Source organism: Ipomoea nil, unplaced genomic scaffold (genome assembly GCF_001879475.1).
Source record: "Ipomoea nil cultivar Tokyo-kokei standard unplaced genomic scaffold, Asagao_1.1 scaffold2975, whole genome shotgun sequence".
NCBI classification, from domain to species: Eukaryota; Viridiplantae; Streptophyta; class Magnoliopsida; order Solanales; family Convolvulaceae; genus Ipomoea; species Ipomoea nil.
In genome coordinates, this window is record NW_017619403.1 from 2,614,325 (window position 1) to 2,637,419 (window position 23,095).

Genomic DNA, 23,095 nt, shown 5'->3' on the forward strand with positions numbered 1-23,095 from the left:
TCCCTCGCTGAATTATAGGCATATCTATTGGGTGGGACAGTTATCCTCGAGATTTAAGACTGCTACATATCAAAAGTCAATGTCTTAACGTTGGTTAAGGATGGATGACTCATTTCCATTCAATCACCCTTCGCTTTTGATGAATGTCAATCAAGTATCATAAGTAAATCCCCCAGTTCAGGGTCATTCTTTGATACTCGCATGAGCTTAGCTCAATGGTTTAGTGAGCAGTATTTTGGTTTAGTGAATAATATTTGGAATAAGAGACCAAGGTTCGAACCTCGACGGTGGTAGTGTAGAAATTATATCAAAGTGGACAGATTCCTTGTGCGCACTGGCATTTGGCCATGTCCACTAACCCAGTCACCGTGATTTACATCCTCCCACATGCTCTGTGGGTCGGAATGTGTAGGACCCTTAGGGTTGGGGATTCAGCCTTTTGGGGTAAGGGTCATTCTTTGATAAATGATCAATAAGCATTGCAGGAAAGTGATTAATTAAAAAAAATGCAGGAAGAGGGAGGAGAGACTCAAGCAACTATTGGTTAAGATTCATTCAATTCAATTCAATGTATTCATATGATGCATCCCTGATCTGAATACTGAACCAACCTTAGCATATCTAGATCAAAATTATAAAAATATTTCTCTCTAGGGTGGGAGTGCGGATAAAACAAAGCCAGTTAAAGTCTGCTTTCCACCTGGGGAAGTACAGTATAAACCATCATTAACATCTCTTTTACATCTCTCCAACCTCTAAACCACACCTCTCTTGGGAAAAACTCTGCCTGAAGAATGTAGCTAAGAATTTAAAATCAATCAGTCCTCGTAATCGCCTGAATGCTCCAGCAGATAGTTTGCTGCCAATTCCTCATTGCGGTCGCACGCTAAAAACGCCTCGATCACTAGTGCTCTATCGAAACCCATGGCCTCAAGCTAAGGAAACACGGAAATCAAGAACTTCTCGTTACTATGTATGCGTAATGTAAGAGTGTGATGGACAAAGAGATCAGAGTGGTTTTCTTACCCTCTCAATTGCCTCCTGCTCTGCTGGCGTAACACTGACTGTATGGGGCATAATATCTTGCTCGGGCTGATCATCAAATATGTCCCTGCAAGAAATTCAAATACATTAATATTGAGAATGCTTCTCACAATGTAATCCATCAAATATGTCGGGCTAACCAACTTGGCTCCAAGAACAATGACCTTCCCTTAGGCCGTTTGGAAAACAGGAAAATGACTTCTGGCAAATGTTTTCCGGAAAATGAGTCATTTTCCGGAAAACATTTTCCTTTCCAGTGTTTGGTTGCATTCTGGAAAATATAGGAATGGATGGAAACTGAGGAATTAAAAGTAACGACGGCAGCAAAGGCAACCATGTTTTGAATGTTGGCGGAAAATGACTTACGCCAAAATCACAAAAATGCCTACATTTTCCCAGTCAACGGAAAATGTTTTCCGTTGACTGGATTTTCCTACTGCATCCAAACACTGAAAACTCGGAAAACATTTTCGAGAAGTCATTTTCCGGGTTTCCAAACAGACCCAAATAGAAACAAGATGTCAGGTACATGGGAAATATGATGATGGGATGACAAAATCACAAAATCAGTCACTTTATACAGCAAATTACTCTAATACTCTAACAATATCAAATAATGAATTGAGCATCGATCCACAATACAGAACCACTATGATTTCCAGCATAATTGAGCAGATGCATCATTTGCTAATACAATGATCAGCATAATACATCAAAGGACACGCACAAAAAGGGAGCAAGCTTGGAAGACTCACCCCTCAGAACCATCAACAGGCTCATTGATCAACTGGAGGAACTCTTGATGGTGCTCTTGTATTGTTCTTAAAAGATGGGGGTTTTGCTTTCCTAGCTCCTGAAGCATAGGCTGCAAAAAAAAAAAAAAAAAGGACCAACTGTAATGCCAGAATATATCAAAAACCAAAGAAACACAACAAGTTTAAATCGGAATATTGACCTGCAGGATTTGTGGGTTAGCTTGAACCATTGAACGCAAAGCTTGGAACTGGAATGCAAAGAAGACACTTTCAATAACTTCATTAGAATTAGGTAACACATGCATTTATTTAGGCTTATAAACAAGATGACTTGGGAAGATACGAATCATACCTGTTGGTTGTTTCTGAGAAAATCAAGGGATCCAAGACCAGCACCAGCAGCCCCAGCAACCTGCTCCTATAAAATTTACCGTGTATAGTCTATAAGAAAATGCAGGCATATATTATGATGAACAAGAGAAAACCATAACAGACCTGAGGGAACAAATTCAAGGGAGATGAATTCGGTCCTCCCGAAACAGGGATAGCATTAACTGCACCTTGAGCTGCAGCAGGCCCACCACTCTGAGCCACGGGTAGAGCAACTTCAGCTGTTTCTGGAATCCCCTATAAACAAAACACCAGTGTGTAAATACTAACAGAAGTTCGTGTTGCAAGGATAGACATGGGTAAAGGCACAAATAACTTACTGAATATAAATAGTCAATAGCTCTTTCTGGGTTGTTATAAGCAGCACGAAGTGCACGTGTAACCGTTTCCTTGTCCCAATTTCCACCACCCATATCCATAATTTGTTGTATGGTCTGCTCAAGATTATTACCAGCTACTAAATTCGAAGCAGCTTGACTATAAGTATCAGAGGGAACACTACAACAACAGAACATCACGTGAAGTCAGCCACTTGAGCAAAAAATGTGAGTCAGAGAAGCTTTGATCACAAACAAAATCCTAGAAGGGAAAAATAAAAATTATATCATTAGATGGATGAGCAGTTTGTACCTAGCCGTTGCAGCATCAGAAGCAGATGCTACACTCTTAGGGGCCCTACAAGTTAAAATTCACGGCAGAAATTAGTGGTTGTCCAACATAACAAACAGCTAAAGCAAACTAACATTTGTCATTTAAACTCACGGTGCTGAAGAAGGAACTTCAGCTGGTGTAGTAGGATTAGAAGTTGGAGCACCAGTTGCTGAGGGCTGTTTAAAGGAACAGTAGGAGAAAAAGAAGAGATATCAAACATGACAAAACACATAGGGGTACAATAATATCTCGGGATAAAGGTCAAATAGACCCTCCAACTATATACCAAAGTGCAATTAGGTCCTTGAACTAAAAAAACCTCCAATTGAACCCTTAAACTTATTAAAACAGTGCAATTAACCCATTTGACCTGTAATAGCATGTTACCCCAAGTCACCTGCCACGCAGGATGCCAAGTAAGATGTCACGTGGATTAATTTTTTTTTTTAAAAAAAATAAAAATCAACAACGACGCTATGGCAGCCACAAAGAAGCCGGCAGGCTTCTCCATGAGATTTGAACAGAGAAGCCATTGGCTTCCGTTCAGATGCTGGCTTCGTCGTTCAAATCAAACAGAGAAGCCCGCCAGCAGCTTTTTTTTTTTAATATAGTTTTTCTTTTTAAATTTTCTTTTGAATCAAATGCCACATCAGATGCCAAGCAAGCAAAATTTACGGGTTTACCTTTTGGTAACATGTTAAATATGTTAATTGCACAAGTTTAATCAGTTTAAGAGTTCAATTCGAAGATTTTTTTGTTTGAGGGCCTAATTGCATTTTGGTATATAGTTGGAGGGTCTATTTGACCCTTATCCATAATATCTCGGGCTATGATATGATCAACACACCTGTGCAGATGATGTCCCTTACGGGTTTACCTTTTGGTAACATGTTAAATATGTTAATTGCACAAGTTTAATCAGTTTAAGAGTTCAATTCGAAGATTTTTTTGTTTGAGGGCCTAATTGCATTTTGGTATATAGTTGGAGGGTCTATTTGACCCTTATCCATAATATCTCGGGCTATGATATGATCAACACACCTGTGCAGATGATGTCCCACTTGATCCTACAGTTTTGCTCTGCATAATAAAAATATTTACTAGAAAATTGGTCCAAACATCCAATATAAATTATATAACAAGTCTGGATGCAATATTCTGGTACTCATACTACACAAATTATTCGGGACAATGTGGGCAAAAGCACTAGCAAAAGTAGTTGCAAATTTGCAGCAACAACCAGATGTTAAAAGGAAATTTTACCTTGCTAAGCATGACAACAAGAAATCCATCTTCAGAAACATTGTTTTCAGCCAACGTGCTCTCATCTTTCAATACTTTACCATTATGAATAAGTAACTGCTGCCCACATGGATAGCTGTCCTTTCCCTGTGCATCTTCAATGTTTTTCTTTACAGCCATAATCTAAAATTTTAAAAGGAATATCCCAGTCAATTCAAAACTCATCTGAAGGATAATAGATCAAAAGGAATCCCACTTTTTCATTGATTTTTTTTATCCCATTACAAGCAAAGCACATGTGACCTGGAAACTATGTTGTTTGGAGTGATGCATGATACTTTGATGTGCCAAGAAGTTCAAGGACTTTTCAATAAATGACTAACTGCCCCCCACCCCAATCAAATCAACAATACTCATATCTGTCTGCTTCACCCAAATAGCATACTTTACTAACATGATGCACTAAGGGATCTATTCAGTTTTCCGATCTTTCTGTCAATTCCTCAGGCATATTAAATGAGATGAGCATTCATCGCACAAAGCAAGGACATTACCATTGACAATGCCTCAAGCCCTCAACCATGGGCACTAAGAGATTAACATTCCAACCTAAACTGCTATCGAGTCATCTGAACTAAATCATTTTTAAATGTCATGATAAATTCATAAATAATGCAATGCATGTTACTACTTATGTGACAGAGTAAAGACTAAAGACTAAAGATAATACTCCGAAAAAATGTGCATTGCAATATAATTTCTGCCTTAAACATTAAAATCATCCGTTGCATACACAATTCATTACATGATTTATTAAAGGACAAGAAACTAAACTGTATTTTCCACTGCACTCATTTTTAACGCATTATAATAAGGATGCATGCAAATCATACTTTCCCAATAATGCAGAAAACTTGCACAGGAAGTTACAATTATTTTAAGTGCCAATACCTTGATCATTTTTTCATGTTAGAATGGGGGGAAATTTTATTTAACAAAGCTAAGCCTTTGCTCTGTCCGAATCCTTAACAACTGGGCGAAGATAAAACTACAGTAATTTGCAGTAGGATACAGACAAATTACCCACTTTAATAATATATCTACGCAGCTAAAATTTTCACTTTGTTAATGAATTGTTCCCATACCCAAAAACACTTCAGCAACAGATTGAAATAAGCATCAAGAAGATATACTGAAACAGTTATGCAGAAATCCAAAACTATGTTATCAAATACTCAGCAATGAATTTCATTGAAACATCATCTCACTATAACTCAGATATAAAATACGAAAATTCCCAGCTATCTGAGGTTTTAAATTCAAATTGGAGCAACCAAAACAAAGCAATACCTAAACAGATATGTACATTTACGCAAATACAAAATAGAAATACATGAGGGAAAGACTGACGGTGTCGGAGGGTTGAACCCTAATATCAAAGTGACTGCCTTTGAGAGTTTTGACGGTAAGCTTCATCTCGGCAAAATGACACGGATCGAAAGGGGAAAACGGTAAGAATAGGGCTTAAAAAAGAACCCTAGATTCGAACAACAACCAACAATTGTAAATGCTGCTGCTTTCACGAATCGAAAGAGTGAAGAAGATATTTATACTTAAAATCAGTGGAAATTATTTTAAAGATATAAAAAAAAAAAAAAATAGTTTTTGGGTTTGCAGCAAAAATAATTAAGAAAGACTTAATACCCAAAATCGTCATCGACTATAGTGGTTTTTCTCAATTTCGTCCTAAACGACTTTAGTGACCTAATATCGTCCCAGACTTTTGTGTTTCGCTCAATTTAGTCCCAGACTTTTGTGTTTTTGCTCAATTTAGTCCCTCATTTGTTATTCTGTCCATTTGGTGTTAAATAAATAAACAATTCAGTAATTTTAATATTGGCATCTCTTTACTCATAGACATGTGAACTGCGAAATCTTTTTTTTTTTTTACGAATTACTCCTAAAACTGCGAATATAAAATTTGATTTGCAGGTCCGGGAGTAATTCTAGGTGTAATTCGTACAAGAAAGAGGAATTTCGCACTTTACAAGTTGAAAGTAAAGAAAGATCAATATTGACATTACTGAATTGTCCCTTTATTTAACACCAATTTGACGGAATAACAAATGGAGGACTAAATTGAGCGAAACACAAAAGTCTGGGACGATATTAGGTCACCAAAGTCGTTTAGGACGAAATTGAGAAAACCCGCTATAGTCGAGGACGATTTTGGGTATTAACTCAATTAAGAAATTAGTGAGCGCTTTTGGATTTCAATTTTATTATTATTATTATTATTATTATTATTATTGTTCACTTTATAAAGAAAAAGGAAAGTTTATTTCCCCTTTCAAAAACTATTGTTTATGACGCAATTTTTTTTAATATATTCCTTTAACGGGGTAAATTAGACTATTAGAGTGTGTTCGAAAACTCGAAAAATAATTCTGTATATCATTTTTCAGATTTTCAGTGTTTGGATGTGCCTTCAAAATCAAGTTAACGGAAATCATTTTTCATTGACTTGGAAAAATAACACTATTTTGGAGGAAAATGAATGCCCGCCAACAGAGATTTTTTTTTTTTTCGATTTTAATAAATAACATTATTTTTAATATTATTATAAATATTTTTATATTCTAAATAAAATAATTAAAATGTTTAATTATACTCATTTTTCAAAAAATGAACCAAATACATCAAGACAGTTTTCCATAATACAACACTTACTTCAACAACATAAATTTTATTTATACGACAACGGTGAAAAATCGTTGTTTATGTGCATTTTTCTTGCAGTGACACTTCAAATTTTAAATTTTTAATGATATTTATTCTACAAATATCAATTAGTATTGAATGGTTTTTTTTTTTTTTTTTTGGAAGGAAGATGATGTGTTAAGAGGTACTCCAAATATATGTTATAGGATTTGAAGCATGGTGTTTCTAGTTTGAAGGAAGAAATGTCTTCAATGAGAAATGATATTGAGAAGATAAAGAGTTTTTTTTTTTTTTTTGACATAGGATTTGTAGCGATTATTGCAAACATATTCAGTTGGTATTAAAACATTCATAGTGTAAATCTTCTGAAATGTTATGAGAACAATGCACTTTTTTAAATCAAAGTGTAGCATTTCTTTGCAATTTCACTGGTCTCTTTCTTTATTTTCACAAGTTACAATTTCTTTTAAAAAATATAAAGCAAATACCTAAGGAATTTCACCTAATCAAAACTTGAAAGGGTTATGGCATTTGTTAGGCTTAATTTGCACCATTATACCATACACTTGAAACTTACTGCTACTTGAAAGTGAGGACTAAATTAAGGAGCAAATACCAATTTTGATCCCACGAGTATTAGCAAAATGATAGTTTTGGTTCACATGTTTAATTCCTACCAATTTTCATCAACAACTATTGTTTTAGTACCAATTTTCATCCACAACTATTGTTTTAGTATCAAAATTCATCACACTGGTCACGCTTTCGTTTAAGACATGCCAAAATATGAAATTATTAAGGGTAGTTTCGTGCTTTTCAAATTAGGATCCCTATTTAAGCATGAATAAAGGGATTTAAGCCTTAAAATCTATCCCAATTCGCAGTTTTCTTCATCAAATTAAGGTAGGATGAGGAGGAGAACTGCGAATTGAGATCGATCTTAGGGTTTAAATTCATTTGTTTATGCTCATATTGGAATCCTAAGTTGAAAATGACGAAAATGCCCTTAAAATTTTTAGATTCCGGGATGTCTTAAATAGATGAGTGACCGACGTGATAAATTTTGGTACTAAAATAATAGTTGTGGATTAAAATTAGTACTAAAACAATAGTCGTGTATGAAAATTGGTAGGAATTAAACATATGAACCAAAACCGTCATTTTATTAATATTCATGAGATCAAAATTGATATTTGCTCCTAAATTAAGTCAAATTTGATTCCCCGTGTAATCAAGTTGTCAAAATTTATTTATACACCTTGACCATCATTAATACTACTAGTATGCAAACATGACATAATGTTACTGAGATAATGACATTGTTTGAGCTGAGATAATTAAACATGTTTGACCCACAAAACAATTACTTGATCAAACAATGATCATTACAGTTGGGTGTTGCTATTTGCACCCCCCTTGACTAAAATAAGATAAAAAGTACATTAAAAATATAAAAAGTTAAAAACTTACAATAAATACATAGGTGGTGCAAATAGCCTAATGGGTGGTCAAAATGCTATTTCCACCACCTTGTCAAACTTGCAATTAATACTTTGATAATTTAAAATTTAATTAATTAATACATTAAAAAAAAAAAAAAAAGACTCATCTTCTCCGGTGAGAAGGCAGCCCAGTGGGTCGCCTTCTCGCCGGAGAAGGCGACCCAGGCAGATTTCTACCTTCTCGCCGGAGAAGGCGACCCAGGCAGATTTCTACCTGGGTTGCCTTCTCCGGTGAGAAGGCAACCCATTGTGAGTTGCCTTCTCACCGGAGAAGGCAACCCAGGTAGAAATCTACCTGGGTCGCCTTCTCCGGTGAGAAGGCGACCCACTGGGCTGCCTTCTCACCGGAGAAGGCAGCCCAGTTACCTTCTTCGGTGAGAAGGTGACCCCGTTAATGTTTTTTTTTTTTTTTTTTTTTTTTTTTTTTTTTTTAAATCACCTCTTTGTCTTCTTTTTTTGCCTCTTTATCTTTCTCCTCTTTATTTTAAATATCTTATTTCAATACATAGATTTTATAAGTTTGCAATTTGAATACATATTTTTTTAAAGTTTATAATTTCAATACATATTTTTTAGTTAATATTGATTTTCGTGAGATGAAACCATTGGTAATTTGGACGGCAGGGAATACAGATTGGACTCAAATGACTCTATATATATGTGGGGTGTGTGTGATGTATATGTCTCATACAATCTATAAGCTATGGACGGTTGAATTGAAGATTTTTTTTAGCTACAATGATCAAAATCAAAGACAATTTCTTAGTTACAATGATCAAAATCAACAACATTATGAGGTAATTTAATTTTTTATTTGAATTGTTAATGAAATGTTACAATTGAACTTACGTATATTTGTTCATTGCTTTTATATATTATTTAGAAATTTAAGTTTTTTTTTTTTTTTTTTGAAAATATTTAGAAATTTAAGTTCATTGCTTTTACTTTTTCAAAAAAAAAAAGTTCATTGCTTTTACATATTATTTAGAAATTTAAGTACGTATATTTATTTGTTATTAGAAAATTCATTGCTTTAATATATCAAGAGTTGTTATTTGTTTGCCTATTTAGGATGAAAATGCAATCAAACTTTATGATGACAATAGAAATAAAGATGAAGATCAAGTGAACCTAAATCTCGAGGTTGCATGCGAATGGTCTACAAAAACGGTAAAACAAAATTCATACACAAATCATAGTTCCATATTGATTTATATATATGCATAGGATCTTTCTACTATATTCTTTTGTTTTAATATTATTATTAACTTGTAAGCATGTAAGCAACAACATGTTTGTATATATTGTGCTTTAATTAGTATGTATACTTAATTTATGTGTTTTTTTTTTTATAAATATGTTGGTATACATGCATGTAGTCATTCACGCCATAATAATAATAATAATAATAATAATATTATTATTATTATTATTATTATTATTTAGAACCAAACAAGGCAAAAAAAAAAAAAAGGTATAGTCATATATAATACTAGGTATAGTCATATTTTTATTATTGATACAAATATTTTTTTTTTATTAGGCATTCATGTCTCGCGAAGATTTAATTGAATGGGTTCAAAGTAGAGGTCGGGATCTTTGATATGTTATTGTGATTAAAAGGTCCCGGAATAAGAATAAGAGTGCTACAGTTATATTTCAGTGTGACCGTGGTGGTGCTTACGTGCCAAAAAAAATCTCATCCAAAAACACGGGTACAAGAAAAATTGATTGTTCATTGCAGTTGGAGGGGAAATACATACTTGTTGATGGTTGCTGGAGGATAAGGGTAATATGTGGAGTACATAATCATGATCCTGCGTTGCACCTTGAAGGTCACCCTTATGCAAGGCGATTATCAGGAAATGAAGTTGAATTGGTGGAAAATTTGTCAGCGATGCATGTGAAACCACGAGACATTTTAACGTCTGTGAAGAGGCAAAATCCGGAAAATGTTTCCATCACAAAAACCATATACAATGCACGCCAAAAATTTCGGATGATGGAGAAAGCAGGTAAAACTCAAATGCAAGTTGTTATGTCTTTTTTACATAACAATGATTATTTGCATGAGAGTCGAACTAATATTGCAACAAATGAGTTAGAAGATTTGTTTTTTGTTCATCCTAAATCTTTGGAGAAGTGGCGTGCATTTCCACATGTGTTGTTGATAGATGCGACGTATAAAACAAATAGGTACTCGATGCCCCTCGTCGAAATGGTGGGTGTAACTTCGACCAACATGACATTTTGCGTAGCGTTCGCCTTCATGCACAAAGAGAATGAGTCCACTTATACTTGGGCATTAAATTGTCTCAAAGCTACAATTGAGGGATGCATTACCCCGCGTGTTATCGTCACGGATCGAGAGTTGGCATTGATGAAAGCATGTAAAAATGTGTATCCGGATGCTAAAGGATTACTTTGTAGATGGCATATCTATAGAAGTATTTTGAGAAAGTGCAGACCATCGATACCATCTAACCATCATTAGGATTTTTTCTACCAATCATGGAAAGCATTAGTTGAGTCTCAGTCTCATGAAGCATATATGTCTCTTTTAGCTCAACTAAAAGCAGTTTTGGTTGACTTTCCAGGTATTATTCAATGTATATTTAATATTTTTTTAATAAGACATATTTGTTCAACTAATGCAATTATTACTATTTTCAGGTGTTTTTGGTTATATTGATGATAATTGGTTGCAACCGTATAAAGAAATGTTTGTATCTGTTTGGACTGATCGATATCTCAATTTTGGAAATCACACTACGAACAAAGTTGAGAGTCAGCATGCCAAGTTAAAAAAGTACTTGGAGTCATCACAATCAGATTTGGAGACATCATTGGATTATATCGACAGAGTCATTCAGTCACAAGACACAGCAATCAAATCAAGTCTTGAACAAAGTAAAATTGTCATTCGACATCGGTTCAACACTTCACACTTTCAAGAATTGCGTGGATTTGTGTCTATTCATGCACTAAATCTCATTTTTAATGAGTTTGCGAGGTCACAAGTTGGCGGGTTTACTGTTGAAAATTGTGGATGTCGGTTGCGAACAAGTTGTGGGCTTCCATGTGCACACGAGCAGGTAACATATTTTAAATGTGGTAAGCCCATCACACTTGATTCGATTGATATATTTTGGAGGAAGCTCGACTTATCATCTTCCATCTCTCTAACCAATGAGGATTTTGGTGTTGAGCATGAGCTTCATATGTTTAAGGATCAGTTCAAGAAACAATCAAGAACTGGTAAATTCAGCATATTGAGAAAGTTGAGGGAGTTGATCGCGCCATCTACAACATCAATCCGTGAGCCAGCCGTGCAATTAAATGTTCGTGGGCGTCCCAGTTCAAAAAACAAATCTCTCATAAGAACTCTATCTCTCAGAAAAACTCAAGCCGAACCAAATAATATTCAGTTTCAAGAACCAGCTCGGAATAGTTGTTCAACTGCATCAAATTCAGGTAATAGACATTTTTACCATCCATATATTCTTCAACTCCCGGTTATATTCCATCCTTTCATCATGCAAGTGCAAGATGTGAGATCTGACGGAAACTGTGGATTTCGAGCAGTAGCTCTATGTCTTGGTTTTAAGGAGGACGAATGGTTCAAAATTCGATCCAATTTAATCGAAGAACTAGAGTCTCACAAGATGGAATATACCAATATGTTTGGAACTCAAGGATGGTATAATGTCTATAACATGTTGAATTTTTTTGCACAAGATCGGTGTGCACCACCAGTTGAGCACTGGATGACTATGCCGGAAATGGGTGTACTAATTGCTTCCCGATACAATGTGATACTGCATGTTTTGAGTATGGCCGGCAGTACAACATATTTACCACTCCGATCTAGCCCACCACCTTGGTACGAGCATGTAGCAATAGCCCTTGGTTATGTTAATAATAACCATTATGTTAAGGTAACATTGACAGGAGGGTACCCAATGCCTACTATTGCTCCACAATGGGCTTATTTTAGATATGATTGTGCAAATGCATGGATTACTCCATATATGAATCGGATTGAAAGATACAATGAGCATGTACGCTCTAATTGTACTCGGAAAAATGTTATATTAGATTGAAATTGAATGAATTTGTTTTTTAGTTTTTTTTATTGTGATGTTAGTATTTTTTACATTTTTCGCGATTCAAATTTAATATTATTATATGTTTATAATAAAGATTAAAAAAATATACAACAAATTTTAATTCTAAAGAATATTAAAATAATAAAATAAATTATTATTTTTTTATTTAAAGATTAAACCATAAATAAAAACAAGTATTGAAAATAGAAACAATTTTTTTTTTATTGAAAATAAAAACTTAAATTAGACATTAAAAAAAAAAAAAAAAAAAAAAGAAGTCCCGTCACCTTCTCCGGTGAGAAGGCGACCCACTGGGCTGCCTTCTCACCGGAGAAGGTGACGCCAAGTTTGGTGTTTTTTTTTTTTTTAATTATTAATTTGATTGTAAAATAAAAATATATATAAAATAAATATTAATCTTTTGACCACATTAAATGATGGGGTGTAAATAGCATTTTTTAGTTAGCACCACCTATAAAGTGGTTTGACCTATTATGTAGGTGGTGCAAATAGTAAAAAGAGGTGTGAATAGAATTTCCCTTACAGTTTTCTACCAAAAAAAAAAAAAAAAAAAAAAAACAAACAAACAAAAAATAAAAAAACAAAACAAAACTAGTGTACACTCTGCATTTGTCTTTAATTTTTCTTTCGCTTTCCTCCAATTGTTTGTTGGTTCGTTCTTTCTATGATGAACAACGTAACTATAGCTTCAGGCATTTCAAGCAGCAATAAATAACAAAACCAGTATTAGGGACATAATTCACATAATAATAATATTGGAGGAAAGTTCATCATACTTTGTAGACAGAAGAAGAAATACATAGCTTCAAGAATACTACTAACCTTCAATTTTTATAATTTTCGACCAAAGACTGACTTGATGTTGGAGGAGCTATTTTATCATCGTTAATGAACAGATACTATAATGTAATAGAGTCAGTAATATTAAAAAAAAATTGAGTTGACGTGAAAATTGATTTAAATATTAAAATTTGTCAGTGTAAAAAATGTCACACAAAACGCTAGGTCATTCATATTACCGGTTTAACCTGAAAGTAGCAAGCTAAAATGTTATATGCACAAATTTATAGAGTTAAATGGTTTAATTGCAAGTATCCCCTTCCATGTGAAAAAAAAAATGGTTTAATTGCATGAGTGATTGTGCACTCTCATCCGTTAAGAGAGATCGGGAGTTCTAACTCCCTTGCGTATGGAAAAACCAATCTGGTCAGCACTGCGAATGGAGATTAATCTGAGTATCGGACACATCATGGTCTGACCAAAAAATGAGTTAATTGCACAAACCCTTAACAACTTTTTCTTGAAAATAAAACACAAAATAAACACACAAAAACAAATTTTGGAGGAAAAAAAACCAACATAGAAATAGATAAATATATACAAACGTATGAAACTGAAAAAATAAAAAGAAGAAAAAAAAAAACAAAAACTATATATATATATATATATATATATATATATATATATATATATATAGAATCCGGATCAGGTAAGGACCTAATCTTAGGTGAGGACGTGAGGACTAATCTTGTGCGTTTGTTTTTTTATTTGGATGGTCCAGATTTGAGTTCTTGAGATGACATGGATTGATCTTTTTTGTTAAAGTGGGATAATAGTGTCTTTTTTTTATTTTTTTTAAGTGTGAACGCATGTATAATCCTTGGCCAAATTGGTTTCCTATTTTCTTGGATCATCACCGTTGCAATTTGGAGCCGCGATTTCTTCATAATTGATTGAGTGTTCGCTCATGCAAACTAATCAGTATTTTTTATTTTTTTCGCTTGTTCTTTTGAGTATAATATTGTCAATATTTGGATTGTCGTGTATATGTATAAATGCCTGGGTAGTACGATTGTGCATTCGTGTGTGCTGATTGTGCAACCTAGTGTTGTAAGTTGTGCACTATAGGCCATGGAGTTGTGCATTATAGCACATAGTTCAATGCATCGTAGAACATTGGATGTTCACTGTATGATTTTTTGGCGGGGTTTGAATGCACAACAATGAAGTTATTGATGCACAACACTCAGTATAGGAATGCACAACATTTTGTATAGGAATGCACATCTTTTAATAAGACTGATTTACCCTAAATTTATATATATTGGAATAAGGGTCAAATAGGCCACTGAACTGCACACAAGAATGCAATTAGGCCACTGAACCTAAAAAAAACCTACAATTGAGTCCCTAAACTAATCAATTTCATTCAATTTGTCTATTTTTCCGGTTTCTCAAGTTGCTAACAGGTTACCCCTCCACCTATGATGCATATGTGGCATTTAAAAAAATATTTTTAAATTAGTTTTTTTTAATGTTTAATAAATAAAAACTTAAATAATTTATTTTTAAATTAAATTTTGTAATGTTTAATAAATAAAAACTAAAATAATTTATTTTTTTTTAAAAAAAAATAAAATCCAAGCCATGTACGAGTCTTAACAAATTATTTTATTTTCAAAAAAAAAAATTATTTTAGTTTTTATTTATTAAATATTAAAAAAAAAACTAATTTAAAAATAAATTATTTTTAAAAAAATGCCACATATGCATCCTAGGTGGAGGGGTAACTTGTTAGCAACTTGAGAAACTTGAAAAATGGACAAATTGAATGAAATTGGTTAGTTTAGGGACCCAATTGTAGGTTTTTTAAGTTCAGTGGCCTAATTGCATTCTCGTGTGCAGTTCAGTGGCCTATTTGACCCTTATTCCTTATATATTTTAATATTTTAAAGGGATTTGTTTTCTTAATCCGTGTGATTTGTTTCTTTTAATCTCAATCATACATCATTCTGATTTAATGGTCTAGATTAGTCCTCACGTCCTCACCTAAGATTAGGTCCTCACCTGATCCGGACCCTATATATATATATATATATATATATATATATATATATATATATATATATACACACACACACACACACACACATATGAAACTGCACAAAAAAAAAAAAAAAAAAAAAAAGTCTAAAGACATTCACACCAACCATCTTGAAAAGTCAAAGGCTAAAATCGATCTTATGAGTACTAAACTTTCAAGTTTGTAATTATAAAATAAATTACACTCTTCAAAATTTTCTAAAACTATAAAATTGACTCCTATTTTTTTTTTTTTTTTACTAAAACCCTCATCCAAATTTTGATGAACAGTTAAAATTAGTCATCACTTTTTATAAGAGCACCTTTTTTTTCATTTGTCTAAATTGTCTGCGCAGTGTGTTAAGCTGTTGCCATTATTTCTATAGAGGATATGGTTATTCTTTTCAGAAGAAGAGGTTAAAAAAAAAAATAAAATAAATAACTTGGAAGCAAAAGAAAAATCTCTACATACTACCAAGTAAAAACCCAAGTTGTAGCGTTGTGTGAATTGAAGAATATATATTAGCTAAGTGTTACGTACTTATCCATGTATCTGCATTATATTCACTCGATCTTTTGCAGGTGTCTGAAGCTTCATTCTGCCAGGGTTAGCGGACTGAGAACGAAGAAGATCGATCATGTTCTGGATAACTCCAATTCACTTCTTATTGTTGTTGAATAACTAAGGGGGCATTGGTTGGGATATGATGATTGAAATTGGATTAGGAATCAAATATTAAATACTTGTTGAATTTTGTTGAATAACTAAGGGGGCATTGGTTGGGATATGATGATTGAAATTGGATTAGGAATCAAATAATTAGTAACAATAATGGATTTTGAGAAAAGTAGAACACTTGTTTGTTAGTAAATAGGAATTAGAATTAAAATAAAATAATAATTAATTAATTAACATACACATAGTTTTTGAAATACTACTTATGATTCTTTACAAGGTAGTATCTGGTCTATTATACTTTTTCAAACATTTCCAGCTAAAGAACCTCAGTGGTAGTTGGCAATTAACACACACACACACACACACACACACACACACACACACACACACACACACACACACACACACACACACACACACACACATATATATATATGTGTGTGTGTGTGTGTGTGTAATAAAATTTCATATTGAGTATATGGATGATAACCTTTATTTAAATTTTTAAATTTCTGTTTCCTTATATTTAATTCTAATGTTTAAAAATAAGGGAGGAGAAGATGAATGGCATTTATGATTCCTAAATGCGAGTTCGTAGTAGAAATCTTTGACTTGCCAAGCTAATAAGTTTGTTTAGAGCTTGGTTTGATTTATTCGAATAAGTGAAGTGTATTTAGTATGGATTGACAAGCAAATAAATACGACTTATAAAGTAGAGAGAGATTTATAGTGGTTCAGGAAATTTCTTACTACACTCTTCTCAGTAACTGAATGAAAGAGTTCACTATGTATTGTGGTTAAAGTGGTTAGAGATACAAGTGACTTGAAGCCTTTTCACAACATAATGCTACTTGTTTCCTCATTGATAGTCCTTGGATGTAAGGATGCCAATTTAGCCAACCTGTTGAGTTTTGGGCTAGCCTTGCAGGGCTGTTGGGCTTATCGGTTTGGACTAAATGATTTGTTTTTATTATTATTATTTTTTTGTTGGGTTGGGTTGACCCTAACCCAAAACTATGGGTTGTTGGGATTATTTGACAGATTGAACAACTAAACTAAAATTAAAAAAATGATTGTGGGTGTGTTTTAAAAAAAATCCATTAACGATGTCAACGGTTAATGTTGATAAAATTATGTTTTGTGTGTGTATATGTATAGGGGTAGCCCGCATCTTGGCCCATGGCCTGCACGAGCTAACCTGTGAGGCCCGCTAACCCGCGCAGGCTAAGCCAGTGAAGCCCGCAACTCAACCCGTGATGGGTCGGGTTAGGGCTAGCCCGTGGATTTTGCCCCACTTTTAACACCCATAGATGTAAGTTACGAGCCCTTTGTCAACTTAATGTTCACTACTTGATCAATTTTTGCAAGGGTCAGCCACCAAGTCATCTTGCTCAAGTGATCTTCCAACACATTCCTTACAAAGAGATGATTTGATGTTGATGGTTGGACTTTAGAATTTAGATGATTCTTTTCAACTTAGAATACTAGATAATGCTTTGAACACCTTTTCAAAACTCTCTTGTAAAATTTAACTTTTATTCTTTTGTTCTAAGTTGGGGTCCTCCTTTTATAGAAGAGGATGATAGAGTGTTGATTCAAATTCAAATTCAGATATGTTCGTTGTCAATTAAGCAAGTGGTAACTGTCCAAAAAGCTGACACAATTCCATTTTGCGCTATCATAATCCGTTGGATAAAGACTATTACCTAACTTGTGTAAAACCTTTGTTTTTTTTTCTTCAAAAAGTATCATTGGAGCTTAGTATCCTTTTGTCTCTTAGGTTGAGCTCTAGGTGTTAGACTCAAAAAGTCTAAGTCATTTCTTCCCCTTTACTTTTTCTTTTGCTTTACTTGTCTATATTGCATTTCTTTTACTTTGTTGTGTTTGTTCTACATTTTGTTTGTCATTGTCGCCTTGTGTTGTTCCTTTGCTTTTGTTATTTCACTCTTGTTGTCCTGTCTTGTGGTTTCAATTTTTGTTGCTTTTATTTTCTTCTTGTGTTACTTGGTTTGATACTACACTCCAAGCTAACTTGCAACTACTTTTAGTTGCAAAAATCTTTCTCTCGTCTTTGTGATTGTAGGTTGATCATCTACAATGTATTCTCAAGTAAGATTTAAACAAGGGGATTACTATGAGAACCAAGGAGGTTGTAGGCCACCAAAGGGGGGTATAATGCTCAACTTTCTCACCCTTATGATTATGAAGATGATGAAGACTATAACTCACCTTTTAAAGGAATATATGGACCTTCACAAGAAGAAGATCAACCACGAAGGCAATCACCAAGAGCTCGATATGATAGAACGATATGATAGAAGGGATATGGTGATTACAACCACTTGAGGAGAGCTCCACCACCATGTCAAGGAAGATATGCATACGATGACCCACTGGAGAGCTACCATGAATCTTATTATGGTCATGATTATGAGCATTCAAGGAAGGTCCAACCACTAAGGAGAGATATCTCTTATGATCATTCAAGGGACTACCAAGTACATAGGTATTACCAGAGCGGTTATGAGGATGAATATCATGATCAAGATGACTATTCCTATGAGTGCTAGGGGAGATAGAAGGACTGCACCTCACCCAAGCTACAAGTCTTAACCTTACCCTTATAGCTACTATGATGAGGATGAGGACTACTTTCCACAAAGAGGATCCATCAATTCTCAATCCTATGACTCTTACCCATCCTAATCATACTCTCCACAAACTTACATTCAAAACACACCTCCACCCAAAAGAAAATCCATTGTCGAGCGCATGTATGAATATTGGTTGGAACCCAAATGAAGAAAGCCAAATGATCCCTACAAAACCATTGAGGATCATATGTTTGAGGATATGAACTTACAAGTGATTTGCCATGCTTGTAAAGGCCCTCACTATATGTATCAATGCCATAAGTACATTTATTGCAAGAGATGTAAGGCGAAGTTCTCATGTGAATGTAGGGACAAACATCGTAGGGAGGATGGAATTAATCAAGGGTGCAATGCCAACCTTCAAGGCAAGTACGGGTTGAGTAAAGAACACTTTGGCATCGACTAGGCGTTTGGGGATCATAGTTGTGCTGGATTAAAGTATAGAGGATGGTATTAGAGTAACTCCAATGGTTGATCATGGTGCGCATAACTGTGGGAAACGAGTGAGCTCCAAATTCCCCTTGAAGGAGGTCATTTAAGATATAAGGGAGATGGAGCAAGAGATTCCCGTAAGTGAAGAGTTGCAAGGCCAATATAAGGAAAATCAAGACGAGGGATATGAAAATGAATTTGAAGAAGAGAATGATGAGGAGATGGAAGTAGCGTGGGAGGATGAAGAGCCTGGTGGTGACACTTTTGAACCGTCAAATGGTAAGTCTCTTGATCATGGTTGTGGTAGCACTACTCTTGGTAATAATGGTGCTAAATCATGGGAGATATGTGTGATGATGAAATTGCTTGTGATGATATTGGTGTGACTATTTGTGTTGATAATTGTAATATTGATTGTGTGGGTGTTTGCATAGAATATTGTTGTTGATGAGAGTTGTGAAACTGTGAATGATGATAAGGATGCGAAATTGGATATCTTAGAGGAAGGGGAATGTGAAAAGGGAGTTGATGTGAGTGTTGATAATGTTGATGAGAGTGAAAAGGTTATAGAGGAAAACATGTCATTTGAGGAGAATAATTGCAAAATCAATGAATAAGATGGTGATATTGAAAGGACCAGCAGAGGGGTGAGTGTAAAAGAGAAAGTTGGAAAAATGTGAAAGAAGGAGAGAAGAGTGTAAAAGAGAAAGTTGGAAAAATGTGAAAGAAGGAGAGAAGAGGAAGGAAGAAGAGATGAAGGAGGAATGCAAGAAAACGTTTGAAGAATATGGCATATTCTTGAAAGTAGATGATTGCCTACCTTGAAAGGAGGATATGTCGAGTATGTGCTTTAAGGGGTTTGTGAACACCTGATACTTGAAGAGTTGAGGCGTATCTTGAAGAGCGAGGGGATGGGGAGAAAACACTAGTTTCCATCCAGGTGTTCAAAGATGGGTTGTTGAAAGTTGCATCGAGCCAATGATGTTAAACGTGGTGCTTCTTGAGAGGCAATCCAAGATTATCTTAATTTTTTGTTGTTCTTCTCTTTTCCATGGTTTTTAGTGATTTTTCATGTGTGCTAGGTAACCTCTTGTTGGTCCAGGATTTTATTAGAGGAGGAATTTTGGTGGAATCGCAAGCAAAAGAGGAGGGAAATACCACGCAAGTCATCACGTGGTGATTACCCACGTGGATAGCAGAAACATCCATTGGGTTTTACATGTCACGAAGGCTACCACGTGGTGATTACCCGCGTGAGAAGGAAAATCTGGGACCACCCTCTACTAATCACTCTAGACACCACAGCGTGGTGGCCCGCGTAATTGACAGAGGCAAGTCGTCACATGGTGATTACCCACGTGGATAGCAGAAACATCCCTTGAGTTTTACTTGTCACGAAGGCTATCACGCGGTGACTACCCGCGTGAGAATGAAAACCGGGGACCACCCTCTACTAATCACGCTAGCCACCATAGCGTGGTGGCCCACGTAATTGACAGAGGCAGTGCCTCAGTTTCCCCCATCACGAGACCTCACGACGCGGTAATAGGCCTCGTCACACGGGGCACTACTGTGTGACGCAGCTCATACATGTGGTACATGTCCCAACTCGGGTATTTAAACATTTTTTCCCATTTCACGAACCCTACCTCTCTTTATCACGAAGTATATACCATTTTTCACCCAAAAAAAAAAAAACTCTCTCAAATCTCCTAGTTTTAAAGTTTTCCATCCTTACCCACTCTCCCAATCAAGGTAACTCTTTCTCTATTTACTTTGAGTATATTCTTCATTCTCATATTTCTTGTGCAAGTGAATATTTTGTATTTACATGCTTGTGAGTTGGTTGAATGAGTTGCTTGTTCAATATAAATGTGTAGTTTGCCTACAAACTGCTTAGAAGAAGATTCTTGAATGTTGAGATGCCTAACCCTAGGTTGTTCAATTTGGGGGAAAATTGATGAATGTTTGAAATGCTTGAATGATGAATGTTTTTAATTGAATGTGATTGTAAGACTACTTGGATGTATGATTAGGATACTCATGATATGATATTTAAATTTTATTGCATATCCAAGTAATTGTTGAGTGCTTGAAGTGGACAAAAAAATGAAGAATGAATTGATTTTTGGTGTGCGAATTATTTAAAAATTGTGTTAATTGACTTTTGTTTAGTTGAGTTCGCATCCATGATAATTGAATTAAGATATATTGAATTGATTGTTGAGGTGTTGAACTTGTGAAAATTGTCTTGATTGAATTTATGGATGGAGATAAGATTTTTATGAGTACGGCTAGTGGGTGTTGAATCGTTTGGCAAGTGAGGCATGTTGAAAAGTGATTATATTTGAATGTCTTTTGAACCCTTTTGGATTATGGATTGCATATATGTGATGTTGGAGGATTGAGTGGCATACTTAGGGATGTTAATTATGCTAGTTTGGGGATGATGATGATATTGTAATGTCCCTTTGTGTAATGATGTGGTGCATGCTTTATACACTCTTTGCTTTAATCTGATGTTCTTTACCTCATGTTGATTCATCTTTCCTGTGTGTTTAGCCTTGACTTTTGAAGGTTGATTTCTATGGACCGGATGCTTTGAATTGCCCTAACTAGGCATCATGGTCTCGTGTAGATGATGGTGCACACCAAGAATCCATCGCAATTAACTTCTTCAAAAAGCACACGGTTCAAAAGTGGTGAATCAAATAGGGCACATGACCCGTCTAAGGATGAGATAGATGTTGAGGGAGAAATGTAGCTCTACCAAGAAGATGAGGAGGATTCACAAGAAAGGCTACCCGAAGAGACTCTTGTAGAGAGATTGGCATACCAGGAATTTCATGACCAAGGGAGAAAGTGCAAAATGGTGATGCATTAGGCCTTGAGGGATTGATTAGTCAGCCTAAGTGGAACATCCTATTTGGATAGAGGGAGCCCACATATTACCCCGGTTGTGCACGAGTTCCTGCCTTCCCTAAACCTCACGAGGACTTCACGTGACCGAAACTTGTCGTCCATCAAGTTTATAATCTTCAATAAAGCACTTGGGCACAGACTGGGTTTTACATAACCCGAGAGTTGAAGAGCCAGACATACAGGGACCTCCATACCAACTTCTCGCAAAATCCCGAGATTGCTAGGCCCGAAGTGGCGTGGTGATAGAGTTGGCAAAACAGGTCAGTCCGGCCCATACGGGCTGGCTCGTCTCGAGTTTGTCCAGAATTGGTCGAGCTAATTCGTTTTTCTTTTTACATAGTTTGAGAAAATCTCAACCTAACCCGTGGTTGGATGGACTGGCGGCCTAGCATTTATTAATATCTTTTAATTTGTGTTAAACTTTTTGAGTTTTTGCATAGCCCAAGAATCCAAACTCCTAAAATCTAAGTTAACAATTAACAATATTTACGATCAAACACATTAAACTTTAATTAGATTTTAATTTTTAATATATAATTAAAATTTAAATTTAGTACTAATATAGTTTACATGTAATATTTTTATTTTGTAATTATAATATTATTAAGTTATAAATTTTATAAAAATATATAATTTATAACTATATATATTTTATATAATAAATAAATTTTATATTAATATTTATAAAAAGATACGGAGTACAATTTATTGTATTAATATTTATATAAAGATACAATTTATTGTATTAATTAATACTTATAATAAATGTAATATAAATAAGTTATGTATATTTTTTTTTGAAAACAATAAGTTATGTATATAATGTTTGTGGATGATCTAAATAAATATATAATAATATAAAGTTGTTCAGCAAGTGTTTTTAGCATAATTGATTTTAATATATCAACAATAATTTAAAATATTAAATATGAAGTTATACATTTATACATTCTCACGAGTTATACGGACCGGGTTAAAGAATCTTCAACCTAACATACCTAGAAACGGATTAAATGGGCTCAATTCAGACCCGTTTTGACAACTCTAAATGCAAACAAGATGTATATACTTTATGGCAAATTATATTATGCACCGCGGTGCATAATCGATT

General features: G+C 34.6%; 1 protein-coding gene across 1 annotated transcript; it reads right to left on the reverse strand.

The window, feature by feature from the left end:
• Nucleotides 1-526: 526 nt before the first annotated feature.
• Nucleotides 527-5,690, reverse strand: LOC109163206 (ubiquitin receptor RAD23b-like). The gene is made up of 12 exons (XM_019311968.1): nt 5,493-5,690; nt 4,104-4,265; nt 3,882-3,920; nt 2,952-3,016; nt 2,820-2,864; nt 2,510-2,687; nt 2,295-2,426; nt 2,152-2,217; nt 2,000-2,047; nt 1,800-1,909; nt 1,027-1,111; nt 527-935 (listed from the first exon to the last, which is right to left on the reverse strand). The coding sequence occupies exons 1-12, from the start codon at nt 5,556-5,558 to the stop codon at nt 819-821; spliced, it is 1,113 nt and encodes a 370-aa protein (XP_019167513.1). The 5' UTR covers nt 5,559-5,690; the 3' UTR covers nt 527-818.
• Nucleotides 5,691-23,095: the final 17,405 nt, after the last annotated feature.